Source organism: Melospiza georgiana, chromosome 3 (assembly GCF_028018845.1).
Source record: "Melospiza georgiana isolate bMelGeo1 chromosome 3, bMelGeo1.pri, whole genome shotgun sequence".
Taxonomy (NCBI): Eukaryota; Metazoa; Chordata; class Aves; order Passeriformes; family Passerellidae; genus Melospiza; species Melospiza georgiana.
The window spans coordinates 52,308,875-52,332,277 of NC_080432.1; the positions used below are offsets into that span (position 1 = coordinate 52,308,875).

At 44.9% G+C, this 23,403-nt stretch overlaps 1 protein-coding gene across 2 annotated transcripts; it reads right to left on the reverse strand.

Annotated features, from left to right (window-relative positions):
* Nucleotides 1-7,174: 7,174 nt before the first annotated feature.
* TBXT (T-box transcription factor T) lies at nt 7,175-15,072 on the reverse strand. 2 transcript variants are annotated; one of them, XM_058020551.1, is made up of 8 exons: nt 14,867-15,072; nt 14,514-14,778; nt 13,883-14,017; nt 13,071-13,132; nt 12,919-12,980; nt 11,824-12,000; nt 10,456-10,585; nt 7,175-9,145 (listed from the first exon to the last, which is right to left on the reverse strand). In XM_058020551.1, exons 1-8 carry the CDS (start codon nt 15,070-15,072, stop codon nt 8,878-8,880), a joined length of 1,305 nt encoding a protein of 434 aa, XP_057876534.1. In that variant the 3' UTR covers nt 7,175-8,877. The 2 variants fall into 2 exon arrangements, with proteins under 2 accessions (XP_057876534.1, XP_057876533.1); XM_058020550.1 differs by having other exon boundaries at nt 10,456-10,588.
* Between the last annotated feature and the right edge of the window lie 8,331 nt (nt 15,073-23,403).

Sequence of the window (23,403 nt, forward strand, 5' to 3'; positions counted from 1 at the left end):
TCTGCAGATGAAGTTTGCCTTATTTAATTACCTAACAGCAGAAATTCAACAAGTAAATGCATTTCTTAAACTGACAAATTAGCAAGCTGAGGGAACGTTGTCATTTATTCAGTAACCAAGGCAAGTCAAAATTAAAAGTTAGTTTTGTTTGCTCTCCCTGGTCAGTCTAAAACACAAATTCAGCCTTCTGACAGGCAATTTTTCAAGGGCTGTTTAATTGCTACCATTTTTCAGCAGTCAGCTTATTTGCAGAATTCCCTGGCATGCCCCAACAACAGCTCTGTGGTTTGCAGAAGCAAGTGCTTTCAAGATGAGTACCATTCCTCACCTACATAGAAAAATGTGCTTGTAAGTAAAAAAAAAAAAAAAAAAAAAAGCATCAAAAAAAAAAAAAAAAACCAACCAAAAAAATCCTATGTAGAGGAGAAACTGCTCATGTCCAGTTGCCAAAGTTCATCTCTTTTTATTCAAACTGGAATGGAAGGTATCACTAACCTTATATTCAAGTTTTAGCATACAGTTTCTTGTTATTTTCAGAGTGCTAAATAAGTAACTCCAGCTTAGGCTAATCACATTTACTCTCAATAATTTCATTTTACCATCTACATGAAAACCCCAGTGCCAGCATGGCAATTCTCTATGATCTTTCTGTAGAAGAGATCACTACAGTCACTACAAATAACCCAGTCAGAGAGAGAAGAAAATTTCCATAAGTGCAAGACAGGACTCATTTTCTCAAGCTCCCTGACTCAGTGCTCCCCTTCCACCTACATGTCTCACCCTCAGCCTGGATTTCCCCCTGCACAGATCCCCAGCTCCTGCCCTGCAAGCATCCTGCCAGCAGCTGCAGCGCCACCAGAAGGGACAGATTCTCTGACTGCCAAGGGCGTAAGAAAAGCCTACATCCAGCCTGCAGCTACTTTTTGGGGTGGTTTTGAGAGTTTGCATTTGTACAAACCAAGAGAACAGGAATGAAGGAGAAGTTTCCCCTGGCACCAATAGCAAGACTGCATTTCATTTTGCAGAGATGTAAATTAACCATAATTTACTGCATAAACCTGCTGCTGGGGCGAGTGGAAATTTCTCTCTCCCCTCCCACCCACCATAGTCAACCTACAGCTGGGCAAAGAACAGATGATGGAAACTTACATGAGCCATCCAGAAAAAAAACAACCAGAACACACAACTATTCTGGATTACAAGTTTTACAAACACCTCTCACACAGACCATATCCCTTTGGACAGCAATTCAGGCACAGAACACTGCATAGGACACCACTTCTGGTGCTTTGAAATGAGAGCTTCCATATGGGAAGTTCTCACAATTATCAAAGCTTCACAACTTCCACCACAAGTGTTGTGTTAAGTGAAGGATAGATCAGAATTAAGTTTCACACATTAAGTGCAGTGGCCAGAACCCCACTCAATAAGCCAAAACCTTTTGCAAAACAGTGCCAATGACTATGCAGGGTGACTAGCAGAAGCCACCTTGAATTTAAAATAACATGAAATTCATGAAGTCAAGATAAAGCCAAGACCAGTCACCAGCCAATTTCAGCTTCTCTTAGCTGAACTTCCTTTTCTAGGAGGCAGCAGGGTTTTCTGACACTGAGACAAGTTGGTATTTTTGAAGGCTGGCAGAGTCTCCAGGTTCCAGCCAGCAGCATCCCTTCATTGGGGATGCCCTTTCCCCCTCTGCACTGGCAGGTCAAGCAGCAGCCAGCATCACCACTGCCTCCCAGTGCCCAGGAAAGACAGAATATTAAGCATTTTTCCACCCCCAGAAGGAAGAGGAGCCTTGCCAGCAGCTAAAGGCAGCCCTCTTGACAGAAACAACCATCAGGTAAGCACATTAGTGAGCACCAAGACCACACTGGGCAAAGCTGCTGCTGTGGAGGCTGCACCACAGGGCAGCTCCCAGGACAGCACTTCCATCTCTCTGGGCCATCCCGCCACAGCCCTGTGGCCAAGCAGCTGCTCTGCCCCAGCAGGACACACTAAAGAAGACCTCACCAACCCACAGCAGCTCATTTCTCCCAGTGCCATCAGGCCCACAGCACAACCCCAAGCCAGGAGACATTCCACACCTTACCTGCAAGCTCCAGGCTGGCTGTTTCCAGGAAAAAAGGACAGGCTCACTGCTATCCTGCACAGCCCAAATATATCTGCAACTCCCTCTCTTCCCCAGGGGTGGATCAACCTCTCACACAGTCAGCTGGGTCTGCCTCCTCCCACACCCCACCTGTGCCCACCCAAACCAGCCTGCTCCCCCTGAGAGCCCTCAGAGTGAGGTGTGTCTGTGCCACCTGTGTGCCAGCTCCGTGGGCTGGGGCAGTTTCTGCAGGGCCACAAGGCCGTTTGTAATGCACCACTGGGGTACTCACAGACCCTTTGAACACGGAGAGACATCACTCTCTCTCCCAGGATTTTTCTTGGGAAAGGCAGTGAGAAAGCTCAGAGAGAGAAGAGAAAACAGTTCTTATCTCTGTTTGCTGTTCCTGTTTGGCACATGTGGAATGTGTTATGGAGATTGTTTACCGAGAGTGATTTGTTAATTGGACACTGGCGAGGGCTGTTTGGATTGATTGGCCAATTAGCTCAAAGCTGTGTCATGACTCTCTGGTAGGGGTCATGGGTTTTTCTTTAGTAGTATGATATAGTATAATATAGTAGGGCTTAATAAATAAAGCATTATTCAGCCTTCTGAATCATGGAGTCAGAGCACGTAACTCCCACACTGAGGGTGCCCTGCATCAGTAACCGCGAGCTCTCCAGCCTGCACCAGCCCTGCTAACTAGTACTGATCTGGGATCACCAAGATGAACAAACAGGCAGATATTGTTCATGAGCTGCTGAATGTTCTGATTTCCTTGCTACATTTTCTGTCAGGCTTCTCTGGGGTTTTTCCCATTCAGCAAATGGTTTTTTTCCAGGTTCCCTGTGTAGCTTTTCTTATATTGATCAACATAATGTGGGCCTTGGATGACACTGCAAGGAGATGTCACTGAAGAATATTGAGAACCCAAGTGCTGCAAACCAGACCCCAGGCACTGCCAAGAGTGAGGACCAGAATGCTCACAGTCCATGTGCATAAAGAGAGGAGAGAAAGGAGTGGGGTCACTGTACCATTAGAGCATGATGGAAATTAAGGCTTATACAGGGGTTTTTCCACAAGCATTCATTATCCTGCTTCTGTTCTCACTGAGGAAGAGGGGATATAATGAGGAGGCAAAGGCAGAAAAGCCAATGGGACCTTTAGCACTTTCATTAATGTCAAAGGAGAGCATTGACAAAATCTCCTGGAGATGTGAGGTTAATAGATGTCATTAATGGAGAGCAAAAGGGAGATGTGTCACGGAACACACCAGAAAACTGGGGAGCAATGGAAGTGGTATAAACTGACTGGGACAAGGGCAAAGTCAGTCAAGAGACTAATAATGCTTTCTGACAGAAGATTGGAGTTCATCAGCAACAAATAGCTAAAGAAGGTTGTGGATCACCATGACTAGTCAATCACTGATGTAACTCTAGGTAATGAAAATGTGTTTTTCAAAGTTATCAAAATGGCTAATTCCAGTAGAAATAGGGAAGCAGTATGGAATTGCCCAGGCCCTTCTGCAAGCCCATGCTTTTTACCACAGACATTCCATCTCTTCCTTTCTTCAAGCCAGACACAGATAGAGGGCCAGCAGGAGAGGGAAAGCTACCAGGGGAGGAGAGGATTTTTATAACCTTCCAAAAGAGAGGCTGAGAAATTACTTTCTAACAATGCATATCAGCTTAAAGACTACCAAGGGAGAAGAATCATTAAAGCTGGGAATGGGTTTTGGCTCAAGATCAGATAGTCATAAGACTATTACAGATAAATTTCAGCTGGCAATTAAAAGATAGCTGCTAAGCAATGAGAAGCAAGGGGGCTGCAAAAGTCTGCCAAAAAAAAAAGCAACACCACTTGCCACAGGTACACAGGCAGACACAGAAAACCTCCCCAGAATCTCAACCACTGTTCTTAAGATAAACCCCGGTGCTTTCCCAAAAGGTCTTGGTGAAAGGATTTCCTACAATTAAGGAATTAAATTTAGGAAATGCCTTCCAACTCTGTTGTACAAGTCTGGTAATTGCATATCACATAGGAATTATTGGCATTGACAGAGTTACTGAAGCAATTAATTAGTTTAGTAGCATCAAGAAACAGTAATCTACTTTTGTGCTGCTGCAAGATGGCGAAAGGAGAGGGAAAAGCAAGAAAAAGCTTCAAGCTGCTTGCCCAGAGGGTAACAGAATCTCATCCCTAGGAGTCCTCTGGTCACATTCCTGTGGCACCATCTCAGGTGGTGCCTCAGGAGATAAGGCTCAGAGACATGTCAGGAGTGTAGCACCAGAAGAATATTATGGTAACTGTGCCATTCCTTTAAAAAAAAGTGGGTGGAGGAGGAGGGAAGCCTTGATTGGCTTGAAATTTGAATTGCAGTGAGCTGTGTGATCATGCAGGAGATAAGCAATATATGGCAGCCCCAGACTGCTGTTTGCCCCATACTGACCAGCCAACATCCACCCCTGGGAATGGGCACCAGCACCTCCCCTGCTTCTGTTGGCGCTGTAGACAGACTTGAGACATGATAAACACAAGCCAGCACTTCAGCTAACAAAGCCAGGAATAAAACTAGCAGTGTCCACTTCGGAGAGCAGGGAGTGCAGGTGAACTCAAAGGACAGAAGAACAAATTCTGTGAATGGTAGAGCACTGGTAGCTCCAGGAGGAGATTCCTGAGAAGCCCTGTGTCTTCTCTGTTTACAAAAGCAACTGCTGTAGCCAGCCATACAATCTTCAGCTGTAAACCCCACAGTGTCTTCCAGATCCTAGACATCACAGCGGCGTGTACAGTGGGAGACCCTGAGTTTGGATTATCTTCTCAAAGGATTTTTGACATGGCCAAAAATAACTGTGTCTGTAAGGTGCTATTAGACATTATGAGAAATACTGGAACTGCACCACACATCACTCAGACTGACTCCCTCATTTTCTTTACCTCAGTTGCCAAAGGCACAGACATCCAGGAGCAGCTAAAGCCACAACCTCTAAAGGAGAAATTATATTCTGCACAGATACAAACCTCTGGAATGAGACTCTGCATGGTTTAAAAAAAAAAACTGCATGTTTCTGCTTCCATCTTCTTTACACCTGTCCTTCGGGAGTTTAATTTTTTTACTTTGATTTCTATTACTTTTTATTTTATTTATATTTGCATGAGTGATGCAGTGCCTTAACATGTATTACCTCAACTCATAAATCAAATTGATATCTATGGAGGAAGAGTCAGGCTGGAGAGAAGCATGGGAATACCAAATCTCACATTTTATTCCTGCTTGGAGCTTAGTATTGACATGGCTTTTGGAAACAAAGCAAGACATTTCTGCACAACTGGGATGAGGGTTTTACAAAGATTTTTTTATACCCAGCAATTATTTGTTACCCAGAAAAAAAACACAATAAAAAGCATTAATCCACTGAGATGGCAAACAGTAGAAGTTTCCTAAGAGTTCTGACCATTTGGTGACAGCTTCGTTCCTGGGCATTTGGACCTCTCCCAGCCTCACAGCAGTCTGTAGCCACAGTGTTTGTCTGGTGTGCAGCAGTCAGGAGTGGTGAGGAGCCCTGATGGAGCTGGTACAAGGAACAGCACAGCCACGCTCACAGGTAGGGGCTGTTTGAGGTGAGCCATCTCACACCAGCCTTCCTCAGCATCTGGAAATGTCACCACATCAGTGCCTCCACCAGCAGCCTCAGAACTGCACCAGCAGCAGCTGAAGGAGCACAGCACAGCACTGCTGCCCTGAGCCCACAGGTGAGAAAAGTTTCTCCAGATGCATCACATGAAGTTCATTTTCAAGTGTGTAGACATAGATATTGAAATGCCCCATCTGCTTTAAAGTGACTTAAAAATTGCACTCAGTGAAAGGTTTTGGTTCCTTTAATTTGAAAGTATGGGAGGGGGAAAAAATCTCACACCAGGAAAAGTCAGCTAGGTAAGATCCATCTGATATCAGCATTTAGCAAGGCTGAGCTCTTCCACTTCACAGCCCAGAGGCTTAGCTGCAGGCAGCTCAGTTCAGGGCCATAGGTTATTCCTGTAATAAGTAGCCTCAACTATTTTTGTTCACATGGACATGGAATCACTTCTGCAGTACAAGGTCTGCAAGAACCAAGAACCTGAGAAGCCACTGGGGCCTGTGCTGGGCAGCAGCTGTGGGCTGTCCTCCACACAAGCGGCCTCTGTGGGGGAAAGAGATCCACAGCGGGCTGCCTGCCCAGGGACAGGCTCCAGCCCTAGGCCCAGCACCTCCCTCCTGCCTCATGTGTCCCCTTCCCTGCACAGGCTGCCCAGGGAAATGGTGGAGTCAGCATCCCTGGAGGTGTTGAAAAGACATGTGAGACTGAGAGACGTGGTAGAGTGATGGACTTTGCTGTGCTAGGTTAAGGGTTGGACTCTGATCATTTCCAAACAAAATGATTCTATGGCAGATTGATCATGCTCTTCCCCTGACATGTCTGCTTTGAGGGCACAGCACTGGGGCAAGGGATAAAGCTGGCTTCCCCCAGGTCAGCTCTCAGAAGTGGCATGTGGCTGCTCAGCTGCACACAGAGCCAGGGCAGTGCTGATCAGCTGGTAACAGACTCCTGAAGTAGCTGAAAGGACCAGGCAGCAGCTTGGCATTTGTAGCTGGGGGAAGGGACTCAGAAACACTCTTGAAAATCTGGTTATCAAGGTCTAACACAGCAGGTGCCAGCCTTGCATCCAGCCCCAGCTAGAAACTGGGCACCGAGGGAAAAGAGCTTCCACCCAGCAACAAACACAGCAACCACCTGAAGAGCAGTCAGTCAAGGATTTACCAAAACAAGGGAGAAACCCACGGGGGTGGAGAAAGCAGGGGATGAGAACTGTTTGAACTTTCGCCCACAGACAGAAGGTGACGTGCAGCAGGAATCATTTGTGAAACCACTCAGTGGAAGGTTCAATATGGCTGATGTGCTTTTGTTTCACCCTTCCCACCACCCCCACAAACTGAAAATCAAGCATGGAGTTTTTCTTAAGAATCTTTACTTTTTTTTTTTTTTAACTTAAATTATACTTCCAAAATACAAGTATAAAACCTCACAATGAAAGATGCTGCTAATTTCTACAAAATAGTCTAAATAATAATGCACTTACATCATTTACACAATTTACCTTCACAATAAAATAGGAGCACTTAGATCACTATTTACATATTGACAGAGGATGTGGCTGTGCAGCCATCCACTTCTGGTGCTGTGTCCTGCTGGAGTACCTCTGGGAGACTTGTCTCTGCAGGAAACAAGCCCTGCCAAAACTTTCCTAGGTGCAGGAACCTGCCCAAAGGGTACCAAACAGACCAAAATGGTGGCAAATACTTGCTTTTTCATCTTAAAGCTGCCACTGTAGCACACATAAGCACACATCAATGAGTTATTTAAGGAATTCCCTGATACAGAATTTGCTTTGCTATATTAGGCACTTCATTATACAACTTATTTATTATGGCTTATGCAAAAGAACTCACTTTCCTCGGGATATGTATTTGCCAGATTCAGTGGGAGACAGAGACATGTCTAAGGGCACATTTTCAGCCAATGTTTTGGGTTAAGCCTGCATCATGAATTTGGATCACATTACTTCATATCAGTGATGAAGCAAGTATTTTATCAAGACCTGTTCCTTCTAGCAAGTCAAGGAGTCAGTGTGTTTTAAATTTTAGTACATCTGCACTTTTGTGCCAAAACCTTGCCAACTACAGATCTCCCTCTTCCAGTAAGTTAACTACTTACACCCATGCTGTTCTGTGTGCCATGGGGTGACACATCCCACATATGATTGTCTTAAAAGAGTACACTGTAGGTTCAGGGATTATTTACATATCTTAACATGTAGAAGATAAAGTTGTAACTTACCAAATAATAAATACATATCAGAGTACAAGACTGAAATAAAATAAATTAGAATGATTCCCCAAGGTGTTGAATTCCTTCTCTTAAGGCCTGAGCCAAAGATGCAAAAAAAAACCCCATCAAGTGATGTATTTCCAATGGTTCAAAAATGTTTTGGATAGGACTTCTAATTAGACACTGTTTGAAAAGGAGATGTTTAGTTAAGCTGGTGGGTATTTGAAATCTATATGATCAAACAGCAAAACTTACCTTCTAAAGAAGTCTTTTGGGTAAAACTTTTTAGCCCAAACATTAATACTGTTTTTATTGGGAAGAACATAGTTCTCAAAGATTGTCTCAACATTAATTCAGCAGCAAGAAAGATAAGCATACAGTTAAGAACACAACGTATTTATGAAGCAAATACGCGTTAGTGCACATGATTTTGCAAAAACTTCACTCTGCAGCTACATTTGTGCATATTTCAGAATGCTTCTAACTAGATGGTTAATAAAAATCTTCTCATGTCTATAGCTAAGTTTGCCATTTAAAAACACTAACTGAAAAACAGTTAGGAGTAACTTACTTAAGAATGATGCCAAATTTCAGGTCCAAACATATCAGAACACCAAGAAATTTGGAATCCAAGTAAAAATCTAAAAAATTAGGTCTATCAAACTTTAAAAAAGAAAAAAATATCAAAAGCAGTGAATCTGCTCTCAGAATTGCACACTCACCAGGTTTGTAAACTCTACATGAAGTCAGTGATGCACAGTTCACTGTAAGAGGTATAATATTGATGCTCTGTGCAGAGCAGTACAGATGCTTTTTGGCTGCAGTTTCCTTCACGTCTCCTCTTTCTCCTCCTTGAGGATTGAGCAGCTAACACAATTTGGTGGCGGCTAGCAGCGTCCCAGAGGAAGAGGCCTGTGTTTACATGGAAGGGGAGGTGACAGGTGTCCACGAGGGTGCCAGCCTGGCATGTGCAGAGGTGTCGTACTGGCTGTCGGGCAGGTCGGCGGGCGCCGTGCCGTCGTACAGGGGCGAGGCGGAGGAGGCGGCGGGCACGGCGTGGGGCAGGGCCGAGTAGGGTCCCGGAGAGCCCCGCAGGAACTGCGAGCTCAGCCCGTTGGACATCCCGCTGGGCTGGGACACCGGCGTGATGCTGCTGCTACTCACCGACCACAGGTTGGGGTACTGGCTGGAGGAGGCAAAGGCACAGGCAAAAGCAGCTATTAGTGACTCTAGGCTCTGCTGGCAGCTCCTCAGCTCACACCACAGCCCCCAGGCCAGGTCCTCCTGCTGCAAACAGTGACACTCTCTAGGCAGTTCCCAGCCACTGCGAGGCAGGAAGGACCCCCAGGCAGAATCTGTGTTCATGGCACCCCCACAAATAAACTGAACTTCCCTATTTTCCAACAGATAGGGGGTTAGACAACAGGGGTGGCAGAAATGCCGTCCCTGAGGTTTCACAGTTCCACTTCTACTGGTTTTACGTCCTGAACAACTCAGTGCAGAAACTGAAACTCCGGGAACTTTGCAACTTCCTGGGGATCAGATCAGAGAAAGAAGTGCTAGAAGGACCTTTTTACTCAATTAATCTATGTTCAGAACTAAAAATATGTTCAGCAATACAGTTAACTCATACTGGGTAGTATGAGTTATATCATTCTACCCAGTATGAGTTAGTATCATACATATCATACATATCCTGATTAACAGTTAAGAGTCCATGTACATGGTTCAAATGCAAAAGTGCTTTCCACGAACAGAATGGTAGGTCTGAATTGCTAAAAGAGAGGTCCAAATCTTGTCCCTCTGTAGTTCATAGTAAAAATTTTACCATCTTTTCTGCAGCTCTTTGAATTTTCAAGTTTAGCTCTAAAGGACTAAATGCAAGCTGAATTTTTGCTAAAGGATTCCAAAGTTTAATTAAGGTAATAAGCACAAAGAGGAGGAAAGATTCTTTTTTTATGATCACAAAATATCAAAGACTTTCACCACATGTTCAATCCCATGCTATGCTGGTTAGTGTGCCAATGCTTAAGTAAAGAATTACTGCCCCAACTCCTTCTCCACACTACAGTTCACTGCTCCATCATTTGTAGCAGAATAAAGGTTTATGGAGATGTCCGGGAAAGCTGTGACCAGCCAAAATGGAAGGGATCAAGAAAAAACCTTTTTAAACACCATTATGCATAATAGAGATGAAGCTTAAGAGAGCATCCTCAAATTCAATCTATGTTTGTCTAAGCAATTTGCAATCCTTAATTTATCAAATACTGCTGTCATAGGTATCTACATGTTTAGAACCAAAACATGAAAAAGAAAAAAATCTGTTTCTTCAAGCTGTTTTCCTTGTGGACAGTCCTTCTCAGTGCCCCACAGAGTGCTAATGGCTCATACCAATGGCCAAAATGACTTCTAATATGCTGGTGACTCTTTACCTCCTTTTTCAGCCTTTTCCTCCTAGAAAGTACCAATATAGGGCTTTGAGGGCTGGACTCCTACCTGGAGCTGGTAGCTGTGCCAGTGCTGTGCCCCATGGGCAGCATGGCTGTGTGTGTAGTAACTCCCAGAGAAGACCAGTTGTCGTGGGACTGCAGCATGGACAGGCAGGCAGAGGAGTTGTCAGCATAGGCTGCTGGGAAAACACAATCTCTTACAAACACTAGAATCAGGCCAAATACCAATCTCGTACTCAAATACAATGAAGAGGTTTAAAAACCACCCTTCATCACTACTACTTTGAAAAAAAAAATAAGAACAAAATTACACACAGAGAAAAAAACAAAGCAAATAACCAGTTGTGTCAAGCTCACACCTTTATTGGCATTGCCCTGATGTATTGTTTTGCTCCACTCATAACTGCAAAATCTTATTTCTGTGAATGGCCTATGGCCAAAAGGCGGTCTGCAAGCCAGCTGCTAATTCAGCACATGCCATTTTACACAGTCAGTGGGAAAAGGAGAGCTCTTTATTTACACTGTCACCTGGAGACCTTCCATCTCCATCCCCTACACTGGCTGTAACAGTCTGGCACAGCTGGATAACAAGGCTACCGCTGGATCACATATCCCAGTTTTGAGCCAAGCATGCCCCCTTGAAACCTGCCTTAGGCACCATCAGGAGTGACTGGAGTGTGGCTTAGACTGCTTGGCTTGTGACCCAAATTGCCTGGCCCACAGAGCAGGGGCACTAGGAAGCTGTAAAGGGAGTCCCATACAGCCACCCATGGTCAGAAAGAAGCTGCTGTGGTAGCTAACTAAGGGAAGGAAGTTCTTTGCTGAGGACAAGAAAGAATACCAGAGAGGTTTTGTTCTTTTATCCTATAAGTCTTGTGCAAAATTTCCATGATTTACAAGAAAATTTTCAAAATTTACAAGAAAAGTTCACAGAGAGTTAGTTTTCCTCTTCAAAATTAACTACAAGGCTACATACAAGACTGGTCAGGCTGCATCTAGAAGCCCATGTATTACTTCATAATTCAAAATAATACATATTTTTTAAATGGGAACCTTCAATATCTATAGAGCCTGAAAGCTAAAATTGTTAGCCATTCTTCTTTGCCAAAAGAAATTAAAAAAAAAAAAAAAAAACAAAAAAAAAAAAAAAAAACCCACTCTTAAAAATCCCCTTTTCACCCTTAAGTATCTGGTGCCTGAGATACTAAGGGTGAAAGATATTTGGCTACTTCTGAGCACACCTTTTCTAAAAGCTCTGCAGTTCACTCAGCTCCTCATTGTTTCTGCCTATGCAGCGGTGGGACATTGACAGACAGACACTCACCGCAGCCCCAGGTCAGATAAGCTGCCAAAACCAGACCCCCAGTTCCAAAGGCCCTGGGAGCACGTCCCCTTTCCCAGAGCTCAGCCTTACCTGGGGAGCTGTTCCTGTGCGGGTAGGGGCTGGCGTAGGGCGCGGGGCGGTGGCTCCTCAGCGAGGAGTACCTGTCGCAGCTGTGGGCAGGGGACAGCGAGAGCCCGGCTCCGAACTGCGCGTGGGCGCCGGCCGGGGGGCACAGAGCCCCGCCGCCAGGGATGAGCCAGCTGCCTACTGCGGGGGCGAGAGCTCGGTCAGAGCGCTGGCCAGGGCAGCCGGGCACAGAGCCACAGAGACAAGTGACAGCGAGGAAACGCGCGCTCGGCAAAGGAAACAGTTTCAACACGGCTGAAAAATCTGGATCGTTACGACTTGGATAAATGCTCTTATGAAAGAAAATCAGACAGCAGCTTAGACAAAGTCTTGTGTCGAGCTAACTTGTTTTTTACATCACCATTTAACCACAACCACAATAAGGAAATACTGAAATTAAACCCTCCCATATGTAGGTAGTGCGTGCTCGGTAATTGTTAGCACAGTATTCAGTTTTAAACTGCTTTTGGGGGTCTCAATCTACAGCTAAGCTCTGAAGTTTCTCAGACTGCTAAGAACTCCTCTTAAAAATTAAGTATGTTCTCTGAAACAAAAGAATTCCTGCTGCAAATCAACTCTCCCATCCTTTTTAGGCTACATTTTGTTGTCAATTTGTTAAAACAGAAATCATTAAGACACAACTGCTTTTCAATCGTCTGAAATAACTTCTTTAAGCAAATGCCCATAATTTTCTTAGAGTAATTAAAACATGAGTACTATCCCAATAAATTTTATGAAATAGACTTTTGTCTCCATGTCCATGTGAACATTGCTGTCCTTGTACAAGAAAGCAGATGTCTTTTTGGACACAAAGGCAACTCTGCAGGATTCTGTTAAATGCTTTTGAATACAATAAATCCTAACCACACACAGAGATTATAGTGCTTATACAAACATCAACATGCGTGAACCACAACCACAGAGACTGGTAACATTGCTCTCTCTATGAGCTAACAAGCCAGCTACCAAGCACTGGCCTCAAAGTTTAGCTTAACTTCACACAGAGTAGATGGAAGAAATCAAAGTCATGCTCATGATGCACAATGAACGGAAACATACACTGTGAATACCCAGACTGCTGGTTGTCCCCCACTTCCTCCATCATGTCTTTGTGATCACTCCTATAAAAGAAACCATGTTGTATTAGTTAAGAATTTGTCTTCAAAAAAAACTATCTCAAAAATAGACATTTTAGAATTAAGAGCTCTCACCTTTCTTTTGCATCAAGAAATGCCTTTGCAAACGGATTGTATTTAATTTTTAAAGCTGTGATCTAAAAACAACAACAAATAGCTTTATTCACATGTATCACCATTCATTATCACACTGATATTAGGATTTGAACTAGGACTATCCAGTGAAGTTGGTAAAATCACACTTTATTTTTTAAGAAATAAAAGTAGGCCCATAAAAGCAACTGATGGGCACGAATTAAACAGCTCCTTAAGGGTCTTATCAAAGTATTATCAAAGCACTAGGAGTTAGTCTCTCTGTCAAATTTTGAAACACCGAATAGCCCGAGTTCATTGATCATCTAAGGAAACACCTAAGAAAGGTAGTAAATTAAATAGCTATAAAAAACTTCACATTTCAAGCCAGAGCAGATTGGACATCAAAGAAATCTCAGAAAACCTGATAATTACAACTTCATTCAACACACACATGCATTTGAGTTAACAGAAAAAGAGCTGCTCCAAAAATGGTGCAGTCATTTCACTGTGTAGCTCAAAATGACCATTGTTTATTCTACCATAGTTGTTTGCCCCCAGAGAGTCTTTTAAAATTACTCCTCTATAATGAATCTGCAGTATATATTGAGACAAACAATGCTCAAAACTTTGTTCTATAGCTCATTCATAGGGCTTTTACATGCATTAATTTAATCTTTTCTATTTAGCTTCAAAAAGAGCATGGGAAGAAGTGAGAAACGCAAAAGGAGATCCATTATTTTGCTCTGTGACATGCACGCTTTGCTACTAGAACCCCCCCGGCAGTGGCAGCCTCCCTTCCCCGCTGTGCTTACCTCCTCGTTCTGGTAGGCTGTCACAGCTATAAACTGCGTTTCTGGGAAGGAATGGCTGGTGATCATCCGCTGCGGGCCACCCACCCGCACGATGTGGATCCGCGGCTCATACTTGTGCAGGGAGTTCAACATGATCTGCGAACAAACAGAGCAGGTGAGCAGCGACAGGGTGGCAGCAGATGCTGCCAGGCAAAGGGCACTCAGGTTTTCAAGTATCCATCATTCCATCAGAGGTGGAAAAAGCAATAGGCACGAAAAAAACCTAAAAGTGAAGCTGTGAGAGAAGGAAAGGCACACTGAGGACAGACACAACTTTCTGCACAAGTTATCCTCATCCCTGTTACTTGACAAAGCACTCGAAGACTCACAAATGCATCAATGATAAGTCAGCCTTAGAAAGATTTATCTACCACACCACGGACACTAGCAAATATTCAGACCAGAAAGAGCTTTTCAAAAAAGAGTAAGTGATAAAACATCAAGGCACTCATCCTCGGTGGAAGGAGACGCTCCCATGAATGAATGAATGACTGAATTGCGGGGGCAGGGAGAAGCGCGACCCATCCCGACACGTTTGGTAAGGATGAAAACGAGCAGTAAGGAGAGAGCAGGTCCCGGTGCTGGCGTTTACCTGCCCGCCGCCGTTGAGCTTGTTGGTGAGTTTGACTTTGCTGAAGGAGACGGGCGCCTTCATCCAGTGCGCGCCGAAGTTGGGCGAGTCGGGGTGGATGTAGACGCAGCTGGGCGCCTGCGGCTCCGGCTTCCCGCCGGGCACCCACTCCCCGTTCACGTACTTCCAGCGGTGCCCGTCGGCCGCCACGAAGTCCAGCAGGAAGGAGTACATGGCGTTGGGGTCCAGCCCCGACACGCTCACCTTCAGCACCGGGAACATCCTCCTGCGGGGCGACACGGAGGCGCGAGGGGGGTTGTCCCGCCGCCGGGACCCCCGCGCCGCCCGGGGGGCCCGGGGGGGCCGGTCCCTACCTGCCGTTCTTGGTGACGATCATCTCGTTGGTGAGCTCCTTGAAGCGCAGCCACAGCTCGCTGTCCTCCAGCGCCACGCGCAGCTCCCGCTCCGTGGGGTCGCCCTTCTCGCTGCCCGCCTGCAGCTCGCTCTCCACGGCGCTCAGCAGGTGATCCACGCGGTACTGCGGGGGCTTGCCCGCGCCCTCCGCGCCGGGGGAGCTCATCCCGGCCCCGCGCCCTCCCTCCCGCCCGCCCGCCCGCCCGCCCGCGGGGCTGCTGGCTGGCACGGCCGCAGCGGAACCGAGCCGGGCCCGGAGCGCCTCGCCGCGCCCTCAGCGCCCGGGCCGCTGTTATAGCCCGCCATAAACGCCCCCCCGGTGACATCAGCGCGCCGGCGGGGGGGCCGCGCTGATTGGCGGGCGGCGCCTTTGATGGGCGCGCGCGGCGCTGCCCATTGGCCGCCCGCGGCCATATCAGAACGGGGCCCGCGGGAGCCTGTGATGTTAATTGCGGCCCGCGGGATTAAACGCGGCTATTTTATGTAAATCTGCCCCCAAATGTTTGCACCTCTATCAAAGCCGCCGGGGCCGGGGCTCCGGCAGCCGCGGAGGAAATGGCCCATCTCGGCAACAGCCTCACAACCGGCCGGAGCGGCACCCTCCCGCCTCCCGGCGCTGCGAGACCCCCGGTCCGCTTCCCGGCGGGCAGGCTGGACGGGAGGCGCTCCCGCCGCGGGTTCATATTTAGGGGAAAAACGGAAAGTCTGCCAGCAGCACCCCGCCCCGCACGCCGCTTCCCCCGCACCTGCCCCTGCCCCCTCGGCGGAACCTCTGCTGCAGGGAAGGGCGCGGCTGGCAGCGGCAAACCTTGCGGGAAAATCAGCCCCAGAGCTGGGACCGCGGGGAAACCTTGCGGGGACAAACCTTGCGGGGAAAATCAGCCCGAGACCTGGGACCGCGCTGTCCAGCGGCTGCACAAGCCGGGCACTCCCCGCGTTCAGCGAGCCCATCAGCCGCCCGTGGGAAAAGCGGCAGAGTTTGCCTCAGCATCAGCACAGGCTGCGCCTTCGCAGCCGAGATGCTCGACGGCGATGGTTGCGAGCCATCCCACCTAAGTAATTTTTTTAAAATCTGAAAGTCAGATAGATAGCCGCCCGCCATCCCACCTAAATAAAAACATACTTCTGAAAACCAGATCGATAGTCAAAGGCCTTGCTTCGTGTAGGAGGGAGAAACGCCCGCGAGTTCCTGCGGGCAAGAGGGGAGAAACTCATGGGTGAGACTTTGCAACGGGATGAATTTAAAGTTACTCGACGCAAAAACAAGGGCCGGGACGAGGGAAAAGAGGGATGCTCTGAAGCACTCCCGCCGGCCGGTGTTGTAATAGTTTGCATTCTCCGGAGCTGCGACGGTCTGTGGTGTGAGGGAAGTTTATTACCTTTCCGTGAGAATCCCTGGATAGAGGGCGAGGGGGAGAGAGGTGACAATGAGCAGGAAATAGTTCAATGGGGTCTCTTTAAACAATAACAAGTTCTTTAAACGGGAGCAAAGGAGAGGGAAAAAGAAGAGGAGCGGTGTAAAAATCAGAGTTGTTTTTAAAGCAAGCATCTCCTCTTCTCCAAACACCGCGCACCATGGCTGCCAGAATTTTTCAACTTTTAGGAGAAGCTGCCCGGGATGCACTGTCAAGCTGCCTGGCAGCAGAAGGAGCTGGAAGTCAGGGCTGCCAGGGGAAGGCACACTGAGGGTCCCTTTTGCGGGATGCAGACGGTGATTCAGTCCTTTTTGGTTTAGTAGCTGCGGCTTAGGGCTGTATTTTCATTACACAAGCACCATCGTTCACTTACTCAACCTTTTTTCTCCTTCAATCTGACAAGCCGAATTCCTCAAGCCACCTCTCTTCAACCGCTGTGCAGCACCAGGAGAAAAAATGTTATCCGTTCAGATGAATTCTTGCTTTAAAGTTTCTTAAAGCTCTTTCTGCCTGAGCCCCTACTGCCTGCTTTTTGTCCTCTTCGGAAGGGGAAAGCAGCACTCGCCAATAAATTACGGGCAAAGTTGACTAAGGGGATGCGCGGTCTCTGCTAGCCATAGTTGGAGATGATCTTTTCGCTATCAGGTGTTTATTTCACTGGAGGTGCTCCGGTCTAAACAAGCAACCCCGACCTAGCAAAACCCAGGAGCGCTCAAGCCCCGCATGAGCTCGGCAGCCCCAACTTCGGGGTTGTGCTTTGAAGGCGGCATTTCGAGCGTCTCAGTCCTGAAAAAGCCGAGTGCCAGGAGGGGCTGGCGAAGAAGAAGAACTGGCACGGACAGCGAGTCTTCTCCGTGCAGGTGACAGGGAGAGAAGGGACTGCTCACCCCTGGCACAAGTCGCAAGGGAAAGGGAACAAGAGCAGTGGAGGAGGTGGGGATGGTGGTGGGTCCTCTCTTGCCTCAGCTTTTCCTCAGCTCGACGCCACCTGACAATGAACGTCTTTGAGAGCCGAAAGCAGCGGGAACAGCCGGAATTGAAAGCAACGGAGCGGTTTCGGTGGAATACGAACTGTTCTGAAAATGTATAAATCAAATAATTAAAGACGATCTGAAATTGTATTTCTGTGATCTGAGCTTTTAAAACACCATTTAATTCTTCCAGATGGATGCTTCAAGGAAGGAATAGTTTTATATATCCAATCTACATATCCAGTAGTTCTATATCCAATTCCTCTATATATACGTGCACTCAAGGAATAAGAAGCCCTTCGGCAGCAGACACCTATATGGCTTATATTTTTTGCACTGATCACTCTCTTTAGGCAGAGAAAGGAGAGTCGAAGTTCAACTTGATTTGATATATATCACATTTTACTTAATACTTAGCAAATGAGTGACCTGCTCATTCCAGAAAAATAATGTATGTTCTCCAATTTAGCTAGTCTTAAAAAAAAAAAAAAAAAGTCTTTCCAGTTTTAAAATTTGAAATGGCCATTAAAAAAAAAAAAAAAGTTTCCAGGAGTTATGTATAATCTTTGAAATACCATAAAAAATTAAAATAAAACCTAACAACTGCTCCGAAAGAACCAAGAGACCCAAACCGTAAAGTTTTTCCTCAGCTCGGATTCCTGTCGTCTTTATTTTATTTCCTCCCACCTCTTTCTGATCTTAATTGCACTTTGGTTCTCAGGAGAGAGGACTCCCCACTTCCAGAGTCTTTTCAGCGGGAGCTGCCGTGCCTGACAGTTTACAGCCAAAAAACTTCCTCCAGCCGCACAGCTATAAAGATTCCCGATTTATAGCAATACTTTCCCTCTCGCATGGGAAGATCGGCTGCCTCCAGCTGTTACTTCGTGTTCAGAAGGCTCCGTGTCCGTCATTCCCTGCCTTATTCCCCGGGACGCGGCGATCCCCAGACACCTTCCCAGCGGGAACCAGCCCGTCCCTGCGGTCCCAGGGTGCCAGCTGCCCCTCTGCAGCTTTAACCGCCTGAGGATGCCGTGCCAAAACGCCGGAGTGTCTTGAAGTATCGGAGCTGTTTGTTTAAAAATCTTTCAGCTTGCAGTTCTGGGGGGAACACGCGCGATTAACGCCACATTTGGGGCCAGATCCGTGTCCCTCCTGTCGCTGTCCCCTCTTTCCCCTGCCCGCTCCGGGCTGGGCCAGCACCCATTGAGCCCGGGGACGACACCCACCTTCCAAGGGTCAAAACTTCCCACTCCTAATTCTCTGAAGAGCAAACACCTGCCTTCCCACCACCTGGGTTTTTTCCCCCTTTTTCCCCTTAAGAAAAATGAACATTTGTCATTATATGTGTAACTGAGATGTACAGTGCTACTTGTCAGCTGCTTTTTCCTGGACACTAGGGAGGAATGCCCTACTGGTGCTACTATTGAGGCATTGATGTGCATGTAAATGTCATTTTCCTAGGAAGTTTCTGGATCTTGCTTGCCCTGGCATATAATTTTTCTTATCGATAAGATTTACACAAAACCTAAAGACTGTGTTGGAAGAGCAGAGCTCTTTATAAGAACTCATTGCTTTGTAACCCCAGCTTGCTAACATATACTTACATAGGACAGGATAGCCTGTGAAAACGTAGCTGTTTTGTCCATATTAATGCGGGTATTAAGACCCTGGGATAAGTACATTTCAGGATCTCCACTTTTAGTGTTTAATAGAACTTATTTTCTCCACAGGTTTTGATGCAAACACATATTTGAGAAACTTTTTCCTTTTCAAGTAGTCTGAGCAGAGCACAGCATGTTGATGTTTGTTTGTTTGTTTTGCTTCCCCCCCATTTGGGAGGGCAAGGCAAAGGCAGAGTGCCATCCTGCATTTTTGGAAGGTGGCAGAACTCCCGTTGACTTAGTCAGATCTTTGCTTGAGCACTGCTAAGTGCTCTCTCCAGCTCAAATGCTCAGATCCTGAGGTTTTCTCATGAAAGTCAATGACCAAACTTTCAGGGACTTCAGCTCCTGTTGCACTAGACAGCACCAGCCGGGGAAAACCAACAAAATAAACTGGAGCTCTCATGAAAGTCCTTGAGAGAGTGTCTGGCACAAAGAGAGGTGAAATCAGCAAACGTGGGACTAGAATATCTTAACCTAGAATATATTTTTCAATATGTTAACAATATTGTTTAGATGACTAGAGCTGTTTAAACCAAATTTTCCTGTGTGAACTAGTGGGAACAAGGAGATGACATGAACAAAAGCCACTCACCACTCTTAACAGGCCGTTTCATTGGGAGCTGCCAAGAGCGACAGGCACAACAGGGACTGCAGGGGATGCAGAGAGAAGTAGTAGAATAATAGATACTGCATTATCCTGGCCTAAAGGGTAAATTTAAAAAACTCCAACCAACCAAAAACTACAACAAAACAAAACCAAAACAAACCCCCAAAACAAAACAACAACAAAAAACAGCAAAACACCCCCAAACATGCAAAAAAAAAGGACCCTCCCCCAAAAAAACCACAACAAACCACCCAACCCCACACTGAAGACATATTCTGCTTCAAACAGGGGCCCTAGAGATCTGAGGACAGAAAGTACTAATGTTGTCATAAATGTCCTAGCAGGAGTCCTGTTGGGAGACCCTACCATAAACAACACCTTTTCTTATACTTCAGTCCATATACTTCCCAAAGGGCACTAATGTAAACTCACCTTTCCTTGCTGAGATATATTGGAGGAGGTTAAAAAGCTACTGTTCAGGTCTTAAGTAAAAAAGTCCTCAGATTTGCTGGCATTAATGACCAAAACAGACTTTCACTGGAAATACTCATCTTTTCCCTCAGCATATGCCTCTCTTTATAAAAGTATGCAGTGCTAAGAATCAATCTTTCTTTCACAATTCTTTTAGTATCAATAGAAGATTTCAGGAATTCAGAAATCTATCATTTTTTCCTCCATTCTGAACATGTCATGAATATTACTGTAAGGATTAAGACAAACTGGGTGTTTTATAGCTAGAGAATCTTAACACCTCTACATAAAGAGACATAAGTCCTAATCTGTACCTGCAGAATTTTTAAAACCAAATCAATCTCTTTTCCATTGTTTTGTGGGGGGTTTTCCCTCCTCCTCTACTGTTAAGTGCTTTTTTTCCCTTCTCCTCACTAGTCTACAAGAAAGGCAAATAAACAGTGTTAATGAGCACTATTTTGTATTTCATAAGTAAGGATAAGACTTTAGTATTAATCTGTCAATTTTGTCTAAATCTAGATTATCTCATGCTTTGGAATTAGCAATTGCCTTGAATGTGGCCTCAAAGCTTACAGCCTTTCCTGAACTCTTTACTGCCAAGATTATTTCCCCATTTCTTGCTCTAAGTAACTCCCTCATCCATACAAAATAAAAGGGTTTGGACAGCTTCAGCAATGAGGGGTTACTGAAAACAAATTCTTTGCCTCTCATCAGCAAGGAAGCTCTCAGATAGAAAACTGTTTTCTTTATCTGGTTTGAGATAACCTCCACTAACTGACAGCAACAGTTTTGTACAACTGATGCTGTTTTCATCCTGTTGTGCAGCAGATTCAGAGGAAAGGACAGAAATTTAACTAAGTCAGTCTGAGTTAAGTCATCTTAAACTCACGTGTAGCATGCTCTTATATCAACTGAGCCACTTTCTGTGTCCTTCCACTGTACTCTTTCTTAGACTGAACACAATGAATTTATTTATTCCAAGCTGTATGTGACACACATCTGTTCTCTATACCTAACTCTTCATCTTACCCACACTCACTTCACCAACAAGGTCATCTCCACATCTAACTATTTTCCTATTATTACTTTTAAGAAAGTGAAATATCCACAAATTGATCAAGCCACCACCATATTTCCCTGCTAATCTTTTTCCCATTGTGTGCACAGCGCTCATGTTGCACACCATGCTGGATAGGTCTGTTCAGAGGGAAAATACGTGGGAGAAGGACCCCACAGAGCAGAAAAACAGGACTGTCAAACCAATGACAAGTTAAGTTAAATTTAAATCTGGACAAGGAATAAATAAGGGAGGCTAGACTCATTGGAAAGTGGTAATTGCACAGAAATCAGAAGCTGCTGACACCAAGCTCCTTAAAGAAGCTCCTGTTGGTCTTAGAGACACGATGGGCAAAACTTCTGCCTGGCACACAGGGCTCAGACCTGGAGAGCACCTTCTGGGACCTACAGACATGCTTGTGGCTCTCTGAGGAATGCAGAATGTTTTGCTAACTTCAGCCTTTTTGCATTAACTGGACCCATCAAGCTCTGGCAAACACAAATGTTCCTTATGGTTTCCTAGTTTGATTTCAGCCAAGGTTCTCTTGACTGAGTCTTGGCCACTTCTTTTGGCCTAATGCCACCTAACAGGTTCAGATATGGGAAAATTATTGATATAATGTACAGCACAAGTGTTTTAATGACAGGAGAGCCGGTTCTGGGCTCTACTGACTCACTGTTTCACTTCAGGCAAGTCTTAAGGATCTCATTTTAGCAACCTTCAGAGTGAAAATATTACACAGAAAGTTTCATTGCTAATATCCCATCCTTATTTTCTCTAGAACTATTTTTGATGCAGGCAAGCATCTAATAGGCTAATAATACATAATGAAGAGTAATTACACGTCAAAACAAAAATTCACAACCTTTGATGTCTGGTAATGCAAATTCAGTTTGATTTTCTAACAAGGCTGCATTTTTCCTGCTGGATGTTTCTGGAGCACTGATGTTTATATCAAAGTGCTCATTTTAGTACACTTAGTTTCACCATGCTGAGACATTGGTTCATTTTGCATAATAAATTTGTTAAAAAACCCAAAACAAACAACACCAAAGGAAAAAAAAAAAAAAACACAACAAAAAAAAAAAAGGATAAACAACAAAAAACCTCCAAACCAGTAAAAAGGAATGATGTAAGCCCTACCTTTTTGTCTAACAATCTGTGCTGTCAGTACCATGTGCAGGTACAACAGAGATGATAAATAAGGAGCAAACGACAAATGTGTGGGGACCACAACATGTAAAACCATCACTGCCTGTGCCATAGGAGGCAGTGCCAGGAATGCCCTGAGGACACTGCAGAAATGGGAGTTTCTCCATTCAATCATGGACTTTCCACTTACATCCCTGCTAATGCAGTACATTAATAAACTTGCAGACATGTTGCAAACATTCATTCGCCTTCTTCAGCTGTGTTTTTTTTAACAAACTGAATTAAAACAAATTAAAACCAATCTCAATCATGTTATATTCATTGTTTTATGCTAGTACAAAACCACTACTAATCAAAGTCTTCTCCAATTCTATCCTTAGACAGCTTGTTATTTGCATTTAACACTGGCTTTGCAAAAATTTTTTTAAAGAAACCAGAAGGAAGATTTCAATATTGTCCAAGTCAGTAAAATCAGGGGCATTTAGTTTCAAGAATCTTGTGGCAGATGCCATGTATCCCCAAGAATTAATTTCCTGTTTCTTTCTGTCCAGATGTCAAGGACAGGGTCAATCTAAGAAATAGAAAAATAACTTCAAGGCACCATTTTTTTAGGAAGAAAGCACTTCAAGCCATAACACATTGACAGCTTTGATAAAAATAGGATTTAATTCAAGACTTTATCCTTGGCAGATGTCTTGTCTCACACATTAAGTTGTCTACACTTGCAGTAAATATATTTCCATTCAAAAAGCAACTGCTGTGATGCATTGAAAAGTCTTCACCACATTTTACATCTCGAAATACAAGATTACAGTGCACAACACTGGCACAATATTAAGTAAATTAGTCAAGTATACATTTCTAATAAAGAAATTGCAACATCCATGAGCTTATTTTATTAATGAATCCTTAATGCCATAAAAGTTTTTAAGTATCAGCTAGTTTCTACAGATTTTACCTCAGAAATATTTCTGTTGAAAGCATAGGAAATTTTTCCATGAGTAATCCACACATGAATACAACAGAACAAAGTGTGACTATGTCCCCAGTTCTTACCATTTTTGTTCTTAGATCAATGATTGGAAGTTGAAAACTCTTGTATTTACAAGGCTGGGTAATGACTTGTGACCCTATTATATTATTGTTTATATGTTTAACTT

Bases quoted from the DNA above. Each gene is read 5' to 3' on its own strand.
- TBXT (XM_058020550.1), bottom strand. From the start codon at position 15,072: ATGAGCTCCCCCGGCGCGGAGGGCGCGGGCAAGCCCCCGCAGTACCGC. The intron at 12,981-13,070 runs GTGAGAGCTCTT...TTTCTTTTATAG, and splicing joins TTTCTTGATGCAAAAGAAAG to GAGTGATCACAAAGACATGA. The intron at 10,589-11,823 runs GTAAGGCTGAGC...GTGTTTTCCCAG, and splicing joins GCACAGGAACAGCTCCCCAG to CAGCCTATGCTGACAACTCC.